The sequence below is a fragment of the Nerophis ophidion genome, linkage group LG06 (assembly GCF_033978795.1).
Source record: "Nerophis ophidion isolate RoL-2023_Sa linkage group LG06, RoL_Noph_v1.0, whole genome shotgun sequence".
NCBI lineage: Eukaryota > Metazoa > Chordata > Actinopteri > Syngnathiformes > Syngnathidae > Nerophis > Nerophis ophidion.
Window position 1 is genome coordinate 12,951,361 of NC_084616.1, and position 18,226 is coordinate 12,969,586.

At 43.6% G+C, this 18,226-nt stretch overlaps 1 protein-coding gene across 2 annotated transcripts in view; it reads right to left on the reverse strand.

Annotated features, from left to right (window-relative positions):
- The window catches only part of klhl21 (kelch-like family member 21), a 32,162-nt gene extending 15,301 nt beyond the window's left edge, over positions 1–16,861 (reverse strand). Inside the window, exons 1-3 of one of the 2 annotated variants that reach the window (XM_061902692.1) lie at positions 16,706–16,861; positions 16,287–16,371; positions 1,849–2,925 (exon numbers count right to left, since the gene is read on the reverse strand). In XM_061902692.1, the coding sequence (XP_061758676.1) occupies positions 1,849–2,875 (1,027 nt within the window). In that variant the 5' untranslated portion in view covers positions 2,876–2,925; positions 16,287–16,371; positions 16,706–16,861. The remainder of the gene's footprint in view (positions 1–1,848; positions 2,926–16,286; positions 16,372–16,705) is intronic. The other variant, XM_061902691.1, reaches the window with a different exon arrangement.
- Positions 16,862–18,226: the final 1,365 nt, after the last annotated feature.

Sequence of the window (18,226 nt, forward strand, 5' to 3'; positions counted from 1 at the left end):
TGCCACCGTGAAGCAGGGGCAGTCCATGAAAAAGACGGCGCTTAGATGGCAGCATATGTTGTTCCAAAACCTGTATGTACCTTTCAGCATTAATGGTGCCTTCACAGATGTGGAAGTTACCCATGCCTTGGGCAATAATGCACCCCCATACCATCACAGATGCTGGCTATTGAACTTTGCGTGGATACCAGTCTGGATGGTTCGCCTCCCCTTTGGTCCGGATGACGCGATGTTGAATATTTCTAAAAACCAAATTTGAAATGTGGACTCGTCAGACCACAGAACACTTTTCCACTTTGCATCAGTCCATCTTAGATGATCTCGGGCCCAGTGAAGCCGGAGGTGTTTCTGAATGTTGTTGATAAATGGCTTTTGCTTTGCATATTAGAGCTTTAACTTGCACTTACAGATGTAGCGACAAACTGTATTTAACGACATTGGTGTTCTGAAGTGTTCCTGAGCCCCTGTGGTGATATCCTTTAGAGAATGATGTCGTTTTTTGATTCAGTGTCGTCTGTGGGATCGAATGTCACGGTCATTCAATGTTGGTTTCCGGCCATGCCGCTTATGTGGAGCGATTTCTCCAGATTCTCTGAACCTTTTGATGATATTATGGAGCGTAGATGTTGAAATCCCTAAATTTCTTGCAATTGCACTTTGAGAAACGTTGTTCTTAAACTGTTTGACTATTTGCTCACGCAGTTGTGGACAAAGGGGTGTACCTCGCCCCATCCTTACTTGTGAAAGACTGAGCATTTTTTTGGGAAGGTGTTTTTATACCCAATCATGGCACCCATCTGTTCCCAATTAGCCTGCACACCTGTGTGATGTTCCAAATAAGTGTTTGATGAGCATTCCTCAACTTTATCAGTATTTATTGCCACCTTTCCCAACTTCTTTGTCATATGTTGCAGGCATCAAATTCTATAGTTAATGATTATTTGCAAAAAAAACTTGTTTATGAGTTTGAACATCAAATATGTTGTCTTTGTAGCATATTCAACTGAATATGGGTTGAAAAGGATTTGCAAATCATTGTATTCCGTTTATAATTACATCTAACATAATTTCCCAACTCATATGGAAACGGGGTTTGTACTACTAACATCACTAGGAGCCCATTGACCTTCTAGAAACTTAAACTGCAGCTTAGCCCGATCGCAGTTCTGGCTTGAGGTGAAGGCTAATTAGCTTTTAGCGTAACATTAGCTCATTTCGCTGTGTGTGTGTTTTACGGACCGAAAAGCTTTGAATGGCAGGGTCCCTGCTATCACATGTTGATAAAAATATAACATTTACATAAAAAAAAACAACTACAGGCTTCCCAAATGCTGTAATAAATTAACCATGATGAGTTGACTTGAAACTGTTTAATGTTGCACTTTTTATATGTAGAAGACAAGTTTTGTCATTTTGTTTAATCTGAGCAACAATTTGAGGCAGTTTAATGTTGTTTAACGTGGGCAGAATTATTATGGTGTTCCCAATGTTAAAATGATAAAGCCAATGTATACAAATTTGGTAAATTACCATAAAAAATGTTTTTTGTTGTTTTCTTACTGTACTGAAAATGAACCGAACCGTGACCTCTAAGCCAAAGTACGTACCGAACCAAAATTTTTGTGTACCGTTACACCCCTATTCAGTCATAAAATATGAACTTACGAGTCCCGATCGAGGGCAGATTTATCAGATTTTGATCTTTCACTCGTCTGTCTCTAGCAAGGTACGCGGCTGACCATTGAGTCCGGTATTTTACAGAGTACCTTTGCTTGACCAATTGGGTCAGACTCTTGCTAGGTGATCGCAGTAATACTTCAAAGATCGTGTCAGGACAGAGACACTTACCGGTAACATACATGTCGCTCCCGAGGGCCGCTATACTGTAGCCTCCTCCCAGGTGGTCCGGGAACTCGGCCAGGTAGCGCCACTGGCCCGTCTGCGGGTTGAAACAATCGACGGTGACCAGCTCGTCGCAGTCCTGGTCACAGCCTCCCACCACCACCAGGATCTCGGCCAGTCCCGTGGAAGGCCGCGGGCGCATGCGGCGACACGGCCTGTCGTGGCGGTCGTACTCGCAGGACTGGAAGCTGCGAGCCTCGTTCACCATTCGCAGGCAGGGCGGCGACAGGTACACCAGCGGGTCGCTCTCCACGTTGGCCAACAGGAAGAACCTCCTGACGAAGGGCAGCCGCACCTGCTGGAGGAGCTCGGGCCAGTAGTGGAGTCTCCGCTGGAGGTCGGCCTTCACCCAGCGTACCGCGATCTGATAAACCGTCTCTTCTTTGTCTACGCACAGCTCGTCGTCCGACACGAACTCCAGCAGGCGCTTCCAAGGCAGGCGTTTAAAGTCCGTCCCTTTGGCCAGATCCATTAAGTTCTTCAGGACAAAGCGGCGAGCGCTGTCCGCCAGCTCTCGGCAAGCGTAGGCCTCTGCAAAGTCCTGGATTTCTAAGCAGTTGGAAACATCCAGACGTTGTTCCAGGAAAGCGCAGCAGGCCTCCTTGACCGACGGGAACTGAAACAGGTCGGCGGTTTTCAGCAGGAGGTCCACGTTGTCCTGCGTGACCGTGACCCGCCCCGTGTAGCAGAAGTCCACCAACAATCCCAAAAGCTCGGCCGAGACCTCGTGCAGAACCACCCGGTCCATGGCGCTCTCCCGCAGCGTCCCGGCGAACATGGCGCGGAAGTAGGTGCTGGCGGCCGCCAAGACCGTGCGGTGGCAGTGGAACTCCTGGCCCTCGGCGCACAGAGTCACGTCAAAAAACTTCCTCTCGGCGCGGAGCTCGTGGATCCCTCGCAGCAGGTTGAATGCGTGGGCCGTGTCGAAAAACGGCAGGGTGGACGGCTGCGTCTGCAGGACGGGCTTCTCCATCTCGACTGGAGTCTCAAGCGCTTGTGCTCGGGGACGGCGTTTTTTTACATCTAGACACAAAAGTCAACACGTTAATTGGAGTCCTCCCGACGCCTCCCCACCCCGGTTAGTCCAAATCAAGCGGAAACTAATCCAAACAGTTAATTTCCTGTAACCCAAGAACCGTCCAGAAGGCTGGCCAGCTTGAGTCCATGTGAGCAGCTCCCTTCCACGTTGGAGACAGAGAGCCGGCTTATGTGCTGAGACTATAAATACACCAGAAGTGTCCATTTGCAGTGAAAGTAAGAGGGGGGGGGGGGTCTTGAGGACAACAGCTAGCTTGTTGTGAGCTGGCACTCTGGGAAGTGACTGTACAACCCTCCTCCGAGGAATGCGTCAGTGATAACGGGATAATTATCGCCGCCATAAGCAAGGCAGCCCACTAAAACACAACCCACTTCCTGGTTGCATGCGGTCATATGAATATTAACGAGAGTCAAAGTGACAGCTGCAATGACATTTAATACACCTGCATGCTGCACACTTTCTATTTATACTTGGTTCTGCTTTTTGTTTTGACTCACGGCGTCCATGTTGGTCTGATGCTAGACCTCAAATATGTAGACCAGGGGTGCCCAGCACACACTTGTAAAGAACATAATGCACGACATGGACAAAAGTAAGCCCATCCATCCATCCATCTTCTTTCGCTTATCCAAGGTCGGGTTGCGGGGGCAGCAGCCTAAGCAGGGAAGCCCAGACTTTCTTCCCGGGGGATCCCGAGGCGTTCCCAGGCCGGCCGGGAGACATAGTCTTCCCAACATGTCCTGGGTCTTCCCCGTGGCCTCCTACCGTTTGGACGTGCCCTAAACACCTCCGGGTGGCATCCTGACCAGATGCCCAAACCACCTCATCTGGCTCCTCTCAATATGGAGGAGCAGCGGCTTTACTTTGAGTTCCTCCCGGATGACAGAGCTTCTCACCCTATCTCTAAGGGAGAGACCCGCCACCCGGCGGAGGAAACTAGATTTGGCCGCTTGTACCCGTGATCTTGTCCTTTCGATCATAACCCAAAGCTCATGACCATAGGTGAGGATGGGAACGTAGATTGAACGGTAAATTGAGAGCTTTGCCTTCCGGCTCAGCTCCTTCTTTACCACAACGGATCGATACAGCGTTCGCATTACTGAAGAGGCCGCCTGTTGATCTCACGATCCATTCTTCCCCCACTCGTGAACAAGACTCCGAGGTACTTGAACTCCTCCACTTGGGGCAGGGTCTCCTCCTCAACCCAGAGATGCCACTCCACCTTTTTCCGGGCGAGAACCATGGACTTGGACTTACTGATTCTCATCCCAGTCGCTTCACACTCGGCTGCGAACCGATCCAGTGAGAGCTTCAGATCCTGGCCAGATGAAACCATCAGGACCACATCATCTCCAAAAAGCAGAGACCTAATCCTGCGGCCACCAAACCGGATCCTCTCAACGCCTTGACTGCGCCTAGAAATTCTGTCCATAAAAGTTATGAACAGAATCGGTGAGAAAAGGCAGCCTTGGCGGAGTCCAACCCTCAGTGGAAACGGGTCCAACTTACTGCCGGCAATGTGGACCAAGCTCTGACACTGATCATACAGGGAGGGAACCGCCACAATCAGACAGTCTATGAGCAATCCCCACAGAACTTACCGAGGGACACGGTCGAATGCCTTCTGCAAGTCCACAAAGCACATGTAGACTGGTTGGGCGAACTTCCATGCACCCTCAAGAACCCTGCCGAGAGTATTGAGCTGGTCCATAGTTCCACGACCAGGACGAAAACCACACTGTTCCTTCTGAATCCAAGGTTCGACTATCCGGCGTAGCCTCCTCTCCAGTACACCAGAATAAACCTTACCAGGAAGGCTGGGGAGTCTGATCCCACGATAGTTGGACCACACCCTCCGGTTCCCCTTCTTAAAGAGATAAGCCCTTCTGGAGGAAAGTTTTGTGGTCAGATGAAACAAAAATTTAGGTATTTGGCCACAATACCCAGCAATATGTTTGGAGTACAAAAGGTGAGGCCTTTAATCCCAGGAACACCAATCATAATGTCAAGCATGGTGGTGGTAGTATTATTCTCTGGGCCTGTTTTGCTGCCAATGGAACTGGTGCGTTACAGACGGTAAATGGGAGAATGAAAAAAAAAAGGATTTCCTCCCAAATTCTTCAGGACAACCTAAAATCATCAGCCTGGAGGTTGGGTCTTGGGCGCAATTGGGTGTTCCAACAGGACAATGACCCCAAACAGAAGTCAAAAGTGGTAAAGGAATGGCTAAATCAAGCAAGATCTAGAATTAACGTTTTAGCATGGCCTGACTTAAATGTGTGGACAATGCTGAAGAAACAAGTCCATGTCAGAAAACCAACCACTTTTGCTGAACTGAACTTATTTTAGTGTTTTAGTTTTAATACATTTGCAAAAAAATTTGGTATTAATGTACCATATTTTTCGTACTATAAGGCGCACTTGAAATCATTTCAAAACTCGACAGTGCGCCTTATAACCCGGTGCGCCTAATGTACGGAATAATTTTGGTTGTGCTTGCCGACCTAGAAGCTATTTTATTTGGTACATGGTAAAATGATAATTGTGACCAGTAGACGGCAGGCACACATAAGAGATATGTGTCGACTGCAATAGGACTCAAGTAAACACCAAGATTTTATATGTTCCAACATTACACACGGCGCTTAAAAATCTATCAAAATGTTTTAGTACGACTGTGGTAAGCTATGATGGATTGTACCATGCTTCAACATAGGAGTATTATTATGGTGTGTGTATAAAGTTATCTGGCATTTTCTTTCACAATATTATACAAAATCAACTTTTCTTACCTTCTGGGACCTATTGATCTGTATTTGGGATCTGCATAAATGCTGAAAAATTGTGTGCGTCCGCTTTTGTAGTCTGTGTGGACGCCGTAGTCTATAAGCTTCTTCCTTTTCTCTACTTTCTTGTTATGGGACATTCATCCTCCACTGTTGCCATTTCTAATATAAAGTAGTGTAATGTTCTTACTTATATCTGTCAGTAAACTCGCCATGGAAGCGCTGAAACATACCGGTGTGGTGAGTTTACATTATTAACCCGGGGAAATTTAGTTATTATAGTGTTCCGGTCGGCCGTGAAAAACCGTCCGACCTGAACTCTAAAGTTCCTTGGGTGAATAATGTAAACTCACTACACCGGTATGTTTTAGCACTTTCATGGCGCGTTCGCTGACAGATATAATTAAGAACTTTACACTACTTTATATTAGAAATGGCAACAGCGGAGGATGAATGTCCCATATCAAGAAGATAGAGAAAAAGTAGAAGCTGATCGACTACGGTGTTGGCATGGAATACAAAGGCGGACGCGGGTAATTTTTCAGGATTTATGCAGATCCCAAATACAGATCAGCAGGTACCGGAAGGTAAGAAAAGTTGCTTTTGCTTAATATTGCGAAACAAAACGCCAGATAAAATGTCTTACCTTATACACACACCATAATAATACTCCTATGTTGAAGCAATCCATCAAGCGGTGTGGCTTCATAGCTTACCAAAGTCATACAAAAATATTGTGGTAGATTTTTGAGCGTTGTGTGTAATGTTCTATATTTTCAATGGAACATATAAAATATTGGTGTTTACCTGAGTCATATAGCCATCATATCTCAATCTACGCATGTCTCTTATGTTTGACTGCCATCTACTGGTCACACTTATCATTACACAATTTCCCAAATAAAATAGCTTCGAGGTGGTTAAGCTCAACCAAAATTACTGCTAACATTAGGCTCATCGCTTTATGAGGCGCACTGTCGAGTTTTGAGGGGAAAAAAAGGATTTTAAGTGCGCCTTATAGTACGGAAAATACGGCAGTCAGTTTGAAAATGAATATTTGACAGTGGGGTTCAAACTTCTCCGAAGTGACTTAAAAGAAAAACAGAGCTATTTTAAAGCCCCAGGTCATGAGGCATCGTTAATCACACTCACACGAGAGCTTTGTTAACATTCGGAGATCAATTCCTCTGAAAATAAGCAGCTATATCCGCTCACGCGGGCTTTTGCTTTAAGGTCGGAATAAAGTTACTGGTCCGCGGCCAGCATTCCGCGCAGCGGCCCCGCCTGGACCTCTGCCAAGGCTCAAACGGCTCTGTGCAAGGACAAACCTGCACCCGCAGAACACAACTCATACGTAAACAGCCGGACGGAGGGTTGTCTATTTGCGGGTGCACGCCTATCACGTGCTAAAAAAAAAAAAGCAGGCTTCACAACACATCTGAAAAAGTTCTGGTTTGACGACGAAAAGTTATTGTTACATTTATTTGACCATGTGAAAGGAGACATGATGTGGGGAGGTAGCAGGTTGAGGAGAACTGACTGACGAATTGGAATGGCTCTGAAGGACAGGGAGGCGTGTGGCGGTGTAAATACGTAACTGTAGAGAGGCGGAGCCCAAGATGGCGGCGAGGAGGCGGAGAATGCGTCTGAGCGGAGAGGCGGGGCGTGCCGGGAGCGACGCTACGAGCGAGATCAGGTGCGTGGCTCGCACACTGGGAAACAATTAACAGTTCTCCTTACGCTGCATAAAAGGGGGAGAAGGAGCAGAGATCGGGGCAGAAGGAGTTGGAGAGCCTGCAGCAGCAGATAAAGAGCGGAAACAAACAGCAGACCGGGAACGAGCAGTGGAGGAAGGAGCTGAAAAGCGATCCGAACTGCAGCCAAGCTTTATTGCAAAATAAAGAAGTCAAACCTGCTCAAGCAATCATGTCCTTCCTGAGTGGTCCATGGAACCCGAGCGACGACGGCTTAAGTCGTTCACAGTAACATACATGACAAGGGTTGGTTATCGAGTATCGATTGGAACCGGGACTAACTTTCCGATTCTCCCGGAATCGTTCAGAAGTTAAAATTTCGATTCCTAATTTCGATACCCAGTGCCGACCGGAAAAAAAGAATAAGTCCGCCAACCGGAAGAAGAAGCCGCTGAACACCAACGAAGAAGCGCCCACCGTCGGAAGTGTTAGCATAACCGAGCCTATGTAGCCGAGCGAGTCAGTCAAGCATGGATAGCAGGCGTCGGCGGTCGAAAGTGTGGCTTTATTTTACTAAAAAAAATGAAATATCGGCGAAATGTAACACGTGCGACAGGACTGTTTCGTGCTTAGGAGGGTGCACGTCAAACATGAGGAAGCACCTCCAAGTTCATGGAGTACAAATAAATGCGTGTCCAGTCTTCGACGCGCTGCGCCGATCGTCCTCCTCTGCCTCTTCCTCTGGCTCCGACGCCCAGCCAGGCACCTCAGCGACTGCATTGCAGTTTGAATGCGGTAAGTAAAAAAAAATAAAAAATTTAATAAATAATGTGTTTTACGCCAACGTTGAGGCAGCTAACAAATTAGCCCACGTATTTTTTCATAGACAATTTACAAGCTGCTAGCCAGGCTCCGCCATGTGCTCAGCGTACTTTGTTCACCGTAGCGGCAATGGGAAAGATGTCGGTGCCACAGACGGAAGAGTGCCACAGAAAGATCGCTGCGCACATAATCAAAAGACTGCACCCCTTTTCAGAGGTGGCATCTCCAACATTTAGGTTAGTTAAGCAATAACGTTAGAGCTAAGCTAATTGATACTGGGCTAAACAGTAACAGCAACATTACATGTGTGTTTATGTTTGCAAGGATATGGTGAAAACTCTCAACCCAAAATACATACCACCTTCCAGGGACTACCTGGCAAACACATTGATCCCGACATGGTACAAGAAGAATCGGAAAATCGAGAATTGTCAGGAATCGGAGTCGGAACAAAGAATCGGAATCGTTCGAATTCAAAAAATACCCAACCCTATACATGACACACCTTGCTGAAATGATGCAATCACCCTGTCTGAGCTGTGCACACGCTGTTTGTTATTCTCCTCCGGCCGAAAATAAATCATGACGGGAGTATAAACTGTATTTTCAATCCATTACAGCAACAACCTGAAAACGTAAACAGACATAAATAGAAGTTCTACCAGGAGACGAGAGATGTGACGGTAAACTGTATTAATGATAGACCGCGGACGGAGGCATTGTTGTGTGTGGACACGGATAAGGTTAGGTACGATATCAGGTTTAGTGTAAACAGGGCCTTAATCCACACGAGGTAAGGGGAGCTAAAAATTCCACACACGGAGCCAGGACCTATAGCTCAAAGGTCTGCAACCTGTGTCTCTTTAGCACCATCCTTGTGGCTCCCTGGAGCTTTTTCCAAAATGAATGAAAATTAGGGATGTCCCGATACAACTTTTTCACTTCCGATACGATACCGATATTGTAGCCTTGAGTATTTGCCGATACCGATATCAATACGATACGATATAGGCACGAATCATACATATATTTATTCCTTATTTTGTTTTGTAGAATGTTAGAAAAGGCTTGATAAAGTGATGTTACTGTTACTGATGTTGTAGTGTTAAAACAGAAAACAATAGTCAGCAAGAGTAGGTATAGGAAAAACCGACCCATTTATTATTAACCAATTGGTTACATAAATTTTAACCTTCAACATAAGAGTATTACCTCAACAAATCCAATAAAAACAAAATGTTATATTTAAAGTGCAAAATAACCACTAATACCAACATAATTATACAATTGAATAGAATAAATTAAAAATAAATTATAAGACCCTGAAAAATAACTAAATCCAAAAAAAAAAAAAAAAAAACGTTTTAAAGTGCAAACAATTCAAGTTCACTTCAGTTATTTTTTTACTGTCAGCATATGTTGGAAACAACTGTGGGCAGGGACAAAAACCACAAAAACAACACAATATTGTCCACTGTCCAACTGTTCTAAATTAAGAGTTCACAGCTCCAGTTTCACTGACTGACTATGCCCAAAACAATGTAGTAATTACTCTTAGTCTTCACTGAAGAATAGTGTAAACACAATAAACATATCACTCTAATAACAAGAGCATAAAACAAATAATAATCAGTCAGTGCTGACTACCCTTACTACTCCTCCTCCTCCTTCTCCACTTTCTGCAGTCTGAGCATAATGTGGAGATTTTTTTTTAAGAAGATAGCATTTCGGCATGGTGTGAGTTAAAATACTTCCACACAGCCGACATCACTACACTTTGCTGAGCACACGCGTTGTCGTTGTGATCACGTGGGCTGTGCATGCTGGATCAGAGACGCTCTACTTCCGCGGCCGCCACCAGCGTTAATTGAGGGGCATTGCCGCCACCTACTGTGTTGGAGTGTGATCAAACCAGTCACCGATTATAGAAGTGCTGCAGCGGCAAATGGACAGCTTATATCGGAGTTTTTAGATTCAGTCCGATAAAATCCGATACTCACTATTTTGGCTAATATCGGACCGATTTCCGATATCAATATCGGATCGGGACATCCCTAATGAAAATGGAAAAAGATGTGGGGAAAAAATGTTTTCGTTTTATTAGGGTTTCTGTAGGAGGACAACATGACACAAACCGCCCTAATTATTAGAAATCCCAGTGTTTATGTCAAAACATGATCCTCTGAAGGGAGTATTTGGCGAGCACCGTTTCGTCCTACTAATTTTGGCGGTCCTTGAACTCACCGCAGTTTGTTAAAGGGGAACATTATCAGCAGACCTATGTAAGCGTCAATATATACCTTGATGGTGCAGAAAAAAGACCATGTATTCTTTTAACCGATTTCCGAACTCTAAATGGGTGAATTTTGGCGAATTAAACGCCTTTCTGTTTATCGGGCTGGAGGCGATGACGTCAGAATGCGACGTCGCCGAGGTAACACACCCGCCATTTTCATTTTCAACACATTACTAACACCGGGTCTCAGCTCTGTTATTTTCCGTTTTTTTGACAATTTTTCGGAACCTTAGAGACATCATGCCTCGACGGTGTGTTGTCGGAGGGTGTAACAACACTAACAGGGAGGGATTCAAGTTGCACCACTGGCCCGAAGATGCCAAAGTGTCTGCCGCCAGACCCCCATTGAATGTGCCAAAGTGGCTTCACATTTTACCGGCGATGCTAAGACAGACATGGCACAGAGATGTATGGATAACCTGCAGATGCATTTGCCACTATAGTCAACGAAATCACAAAGGTGAGTTTTGTTGATGTTGACTGCCAGCTAATCGATGCTAACATGCTACACTAATCGATGCTAACATGCTATTTACCGGCGTTGCTAAAGCAGACATGGCACAGAGATGTATGGATAACCTGTAGATGCATTTGCAACTATATTACGTTTCCTTCCACCCACATTTAATGCGAAAAAAAACACTTACTAATCGACGGATTTAAGTTGCTCCAGCGTCACAAGATGCGAAAGTCCTGATCGTTTGGTCCGCACATTTTACCGGCGATGCTAACGCAGCTATTTGGCCATGCTATGGCTATGAATAGCGTCAATAGCTATTCGCTCAATAGCTTCAGTTTCTTCTTCAATGTTTTCATACTCCAACCATCTGTTTCAATACATGCGTAATCTGTTGAATCGCTTAAGTCGCTGAAATCCTAGTTTGAATCCGAGCTAATGTCGCTATATCTTGCTGTGGTATTCCCATTGTTTGTTTACATTGGCAGCACTGTGTGACGTCACAGGGAAATGGATAGTGGTTTCGAAGATAGCGAAAATAATGCACTTTAAAGCTTTATTTAGGGATATTCCGAGACCGGTAAAATTTTGAAAAAAAATTCAAAAAATACAACAAGCCACTGGGAACTGATTTTTACTGTTTTTAACCCTTTTGAAATTGTGATAATGTTCCCCTTTAAAGGCCTACTGAAAGCCATTACTACCGACCACACAGTCTGATAGTTTATATATCAATGATGAAATATTAACATTGCAACACATGCCAATACGGCCTTTTTAGTTTACTAAATTACAATTTTAAATTTCCCGCGGAGTTTCCTGTTGAAAACGTCGCGGAATGATGACGCGTGTTTGTGACTATTGGTTGGAGGGGACATCATAGCCAGCACGACTTGCGGCTAAAAGTCGTCTCTTTTCATCCCGCAATTACACAGTATTCTGGACATCTGTGTTGCTGAATCTTTAGCAATTTATTCAATTAATAATGGAGAAGTCAAAGTAGAAAGATGGAGGTGGGAAGCTTTAGCCTTTAGCCGCACAAACACACGGGGTTTCCTTGTTTAAATTGCCCGTAGGTGAAGTTTTACTATGGATCGGAGCGGTCAAGCGAACATGGATCCTGACCTCTTGTCAACCGGCAGGTTTCGGTGAGAAAATTGTTGTAAAAAGTCGCCTCTTACCGGAGATCAGTGGAGATCAGCGGAGCAGCTGCCGTGACTTTCCTCAGAGACTGGCGTCAACACACCCGTGGACACACCGCTCCGACTATCAGGTACTATTTAACTCACTAAAACACTAACAACACAATAGAAAGATAAGGGATTTCCCAAAATTATCCTAGTCAATGTGTCTAAAAACATCTGAATCGCTCCCAATGCAATCACCTTTTTTTTCACTTTATTTTTTCTAGTCTTTCACTATCAATATCCTCATCCACAAATCTTTCATCCTCGCTCAAATTAATAGGGAAATTGTCGCTTTCTCGGTCCGAATAGCTCTTGATGCTGGAGGCTCACACTATAAACAATGTGAGGAGCCTTCACATCAGTGACATCACGCTCTGCTACTTCCGGTACAGGCAAGGCTTTTTTTTATCAGCACCAAAAGTTGGGATCTTTATCATCGATGTTCTCTACTAAATCCTTTCAGCAAAAATATGGCAATATCGCGAAATGATCAAGTATGACTAGGGGCGTAACGGTACGTGTATTTGTATCGAACCGTTTCGGTACGGGGGTTTCGGTTCGGCACGCGGGCTTATCGAACAAGTTCGGAAGCAGAAGTCTTCACAAGCTGTTCTGCTTTCTGCCTTTGTCTCATTGTCCTGCCCACACAACCATCTGATTGGTTACATTCAAGCCAATCAGCAGTGCGTATTCAGAGTGATGTAACAAGCCAATCAGCAGTGCGTATTCAGACTTCAGAACGATGTAGTCAATGCTTTAGCGTCGAGCAGACATTCGTCTAGCAGGGGAGGAGCGGACTCTACCCAAATTATACTAAATACTTCCCAGTCACAACTATTACAAACATCACTATGAGCCCGTTGACCTTCTAGAAACTTAAACTGCAGCTCAGCTCGCTCACAGTATAGGCTTGAGATGAAGGCTAATTAGCTTTTAGCGTAACGTTAGCTCATTTTTCTGTGTGTGTGTGTGTGTGTGTGAGCGTGTGTGTGCGTGGGTGTGCGTGTTTAAGGGGCAGCAAAGCCCTGTCTGTCTGTTATTTCATTGTGTTTAGGGATGAATAGGCTCTCCTATTGCAATTGTACTATTTTTCAGCTATAGTTACATGAATCATTAGGAATGTAGCAGCCTAGTTTTGAATAGCAGGGTCCCTGCTATCACATGTTGATAAAAATACAACATTTACATAATGAAAGTCAACTACAGGCTTCCCAAATGCTGTAATAAATTAAGCATGATGAGTTAACAAACAGTTTCAATGGAAACTGTTTAGTGGTAAACTTTCTATATGTAGAAGAAAGGTTTTTTCATTTTATTTAATCAAAGCAACAACTTGAGGCAGTTTAATGTGGATTAACGTGGGCAGAATTATTATAGTGTTCCCAATGTTAAAAGGATAAAGCCATTGTTTACAAATTTGGTAAATAAATAACCCAAAAATGTATATTTTGTTGATTTCTTACTGTACCGAAAATGAACCGAACCGTGACCTCTAAACCAAGGTACGTACCGAACCGAAATTTTTGTGTACCGTTACACCCCTAAGTATGACACATAGAATGGACCTGCTATCCCCGTTTAAATAAGAAAATCTCATTTCAGTAGGCCTTTGACATGTATAACTTTATTCAATGATGCCAAGGAAATACATTTATGCCACTCATTCTTTGTCTCATTTTGTCCACCAAACCGTTTAGCTGGTGGCCGTGATTGTAAACAATGTTCAGATGTGAGGAGCTCCACAACCCGTGACGTCACGCTCTGCTACTTCCGCTACAGGCAAGGCTTTTTTATCAGCACCAAAAGTTGGGAACTTTATCGTCGATGTTCTCTACTAAATCCTTTCAGCAAAAATATGGCGATATGGCGAAATGATCAAGTATGACACATAGAATGGAGCTGCTATCCCCGTTTAAATAAGAACATCTCATTTCAGTAGGCCTTTAAGGGAAGAATGTAATAGAAAATATCAATACAAAGTGTCAAGACAGAATAAACTACAGTCTATAGGTCCCTAAGATATATAGATCTCTAATGTATTCAAACATTGTTTAAGTAGGACATGGGTGTCAAAATTTGGCCCACCGTGTAATTTCATTTGGCCCTTGAGGCAATATCAAATTAAAATTAGAGCTGGCCTGCCGGTATTATTCAGCGGCGGTGTCGCTGTAACACCGCATTCGCCGCTAATACTCATACTTGCCATCCCTCCTGAATTTCAGTGCCCCTCCCGAAAAAGTCCTGGGGCAACCATTCCCCCGAACTTCTTCCGATTTTCACCCGGACAACAATATTGGGGATGTGCCTTAAAGACACTGCGTTTAGCATCCCCTACAACAGGGGTCGGCAACCCTCTTTAGCGCCGCCCTAGTGGCTCTCTGGAGCTTTTTCAAAAATATATGAAAAATGGAAATGATGAGGGGAAAAAAACACATTTTTTTGTTTTAATATGGTTTCTGTAGGAGAAACATGACACAAACCTCCCTAATTACTATAAAGCACACTATTTATATCAAACATGCTTCATTGATTTGAGTATTTGGCGAGCGCCGTTTTGTCCTACTAATTTTGGCGGTCCTTGAACTCACCGTAGTTTGTTTACATCAGGGGCGCTCACACTTTTTCTGCAGGCGAGCTACTTTTCAATTGACCAAGTCGAGGAGATCTACCTCATTCCTATTTATAATTTATATTTATTTATTTATGAAAGAGACATTTTTGTTAACAAGTTAATGGTGTTTAATGATAATACAAGCATGTTTAACACACATAGATTCCTTTCTTTCATGAAGACAAGAATATAAGATGGTGTATTTGATTCTGATGACTTGCATTGATTGGAATTAGACAGTGGTGCTGATAACGTCCGCATTTTCAAATAGAGGAAAAAAAAAAGTCCTCCTTTCTGTCCAATACCACATGAAAGTGGTTGGATTTGGCATCTCATTTGTCCAACTTGCATACTCGTTTTTAAACACTTTGTTATGAGAGTAGCATGTGTGTGTGGCCCTTTAATGTCTGGCAGCAGGTGAGTGACGTCAGTGAGTGTGCGGGTGGGCAAGCAAGTGAGAAAGCGGTCGCTGAGGGCGGGGGAGAAATAGATTGGCATCAAACTCCGTAGCTTGCTAGCTTTCTGAGACTCTTATTTTGTTAGCACAGGCAGGATGAAACAGGTCTTTTATGGTGAAGACAGAAACTGTGCAGTCGGTCTTTAGAGTTTTGACAGTAGGTACGGAGTCTCTAGAAATAAAATGTGTTTCTCTGCGTCCGCCCTGTTAGTGATTTTTTTCTTAAATATGAACTCGCAGCAGCCAGCGTCATCTCACAAGACCCTCGGGTGCCGAGAATGTCAAACAACTGACGAAAGTGAAGTCTTGGTATGATTGATGATTGCTCATTTTTATGTATATTTTTTAATGCCTGGCTTGAGATCGACTGACACACCCTCCGAGATCGACTGATCGACGTAATGGGCACCCCTGGTTTACATGTATAACTTTCTCCGACTTTCTAAGACGGGTTTAACGCCACTTGTTTTTCTGTCTCATTTTGTCCACCAAACTTATAACGTTGTGCATGAATGCACAAAGTCGAGTACCCGCAGCTAAAAGCAACTGCGTGAGAACGTCTACTCGATTATTACCATATAGTAATTTTCTATGTCGCACAGAGACAAACCCGCGATTTATATCGTATATCGGCCAGTCCTAACTCAAATATCACGATATAGTCATTTCCTATATCGCACAGAGACAAACCCGCGATATATCGAGTACATCGATATGTAGCCCAGCCCTAGTTTGGACTAATTTTTATGCTTTAAGTTGCAAGCAAAACATGTTTATGACAAGCAACCATGCCATTAGTTGGCGTAGCAAAAGCTGCGGATGGTGTGTTTGACGGAAAATATACTTTCTTAGTCATACTGCTGTGATTATATGCATCAAGTGTTCATTCAAGGCTGAGGCAAAATATCGAGATGTGTATCCTGACATGGCCTGAAAATATCGAGATATTAATAAAGGGCTATATCGCCCGGCCCTATTTAAGTATATTTTTGACCAACTTTACGTTGTGTATTATTAACATTCCATCTCACATACCCAGGAGTGGTGGCGACACATTCCAGTCATTCCTCTTCCTTCAGCAGGGTAACCGTACATGTCCATCGCAAAAATAAACCTTGTCCTCCATGTTCAGAGTGAAAAAAAGAATCAAAAAAGTTCAAAGCACAAACACCGCGAGTAGCTCGAACAAAGTGATAAATAAACAGCTACATAATCAACATAGTTAAGATAGCTTAAATAACATTTGTCAGTTTAAAAAAAAGCGTTAATTAGGCGTTTTAAGGTGACGTCACATAGATATGCTGTGTTTATATGTTAGTTATAAGTTTAGACGTGTGTCGGGGCCTGTGACGTCATCGGGCCAATGTTGTGACGTCACCGGGCCAAGCTCGTAACGGGTTGCTGTCGTGTCGACTACAGTGTTGGTTACACAAGGAGCTTCACGGACAACTTACCGGCGTTTGTCGTCGCCCGGAGCGCATTAATATTCAGGGTTTGTCCGAACAGAACCCTCACAAATTGGGGGTCGGTGAAACTTTGATGTGGCTGATGCGCTGTCGTCGGAGCTCGGACTCCATCGACGCCATGACACTTCTGTGGACTGGCCCGCCACTGGTGCTGCCTTCACGTGTCGTGGGGAAAACGACGACGCGGATGAATATTCGGGCGCTTACACGATCTGATTTCTATTAGATTTTTTGACATTCTGGGCGCTACATCGTCTGCAAAATAATATAAATATTACAATAACGATTGAACCAATATTTACAATGATATTTCGAGCTTCGCAATGGCAACGTTGTGCTGACACGTTGAAATTCCCAAACACTGGAAAGCACGCAAACACACCACTGAGGGTATGACTACTTCCAGTAGTAAAACTTTTTTTTTAATAACATGACATTGTAAACGATGAAGTATTATATAGTTTAAGTTATACTCTCCCTTAAATTAAAAAAAAAAAAAACACTAAAACATAACGTATACATAAACAAGCATTTTTAACGGTATGGTGAACTCTAGTGGCAGGAGCTGGAAGGTTTGACTCCCGATAGCGACCCTTGGGCAAAATTCAATGCATTTAGCCAGGGGTTTCAAACTCATTTTAGATCAGGGGGGCCAAATGGAAGAAAAAAATCTACTCCCAAGTGGGCCGGACTGGTGAAATCACGACACGATAACTTAAAAATAAAGAGAACTTCAGATTGCTTTCTTTGTTAAAAAGAAAATAGAACAAGCGCATTCTGAAAATGTACAAATCATAATGTTTTTTTAATAGTATTTTATCTTTATTTTTCGTTTTTTATACTTTCTGAACAAATTATGTGATAATGCCTATCCATCCATCCATTTTATACCGCTTATTCCCTTTGGGGTCACGGGGGGCGCTGGTGCCTATCTCAGCTACAATCGGGCGGAAGGCGGTGTACACCCTGGACAAGTAGCCACCTTATCGCAGTATGTGATACTGTTCATCAGTCAACTCATTGGGGTTAATTTTCAAAAAAGATAAAAAAAAAAAAAATTAAATCAAAATCAAATTACAGGGTGTTATATATGTTGTTTACTTATTTTCCTCGACTGATCCACTAACATGGTGTGGTTTATTTACATTTTTTTTTTTACATATGTGGCATCATCTACAGATACGAAGCATTGTTATTGCGACCTCTAGTGGACACATTTAGAACAGCAGTTTTTTTATTAAAAAATGTTGGCTCATTTTTATACTTCGGGCCAGTTGAAACCTGTTCCTCCTGCAGGCCGTACATTTGACACCCCTTCATTAGGCATTAATGATATCCCACTGTCCACTAGTTCAGGTTAGAACTTGGAACTACAATTTTTAAGCAGACTCTGACAAAAAAAAATACAGAGTTCTCATATAGATGATCTTTGAAACCGCCTTTCTGCAGTCGGTCCTAAAAAACAACAACAAAACAGCAGCAACTATTGTCATGTAGAGCAGTGGTTCT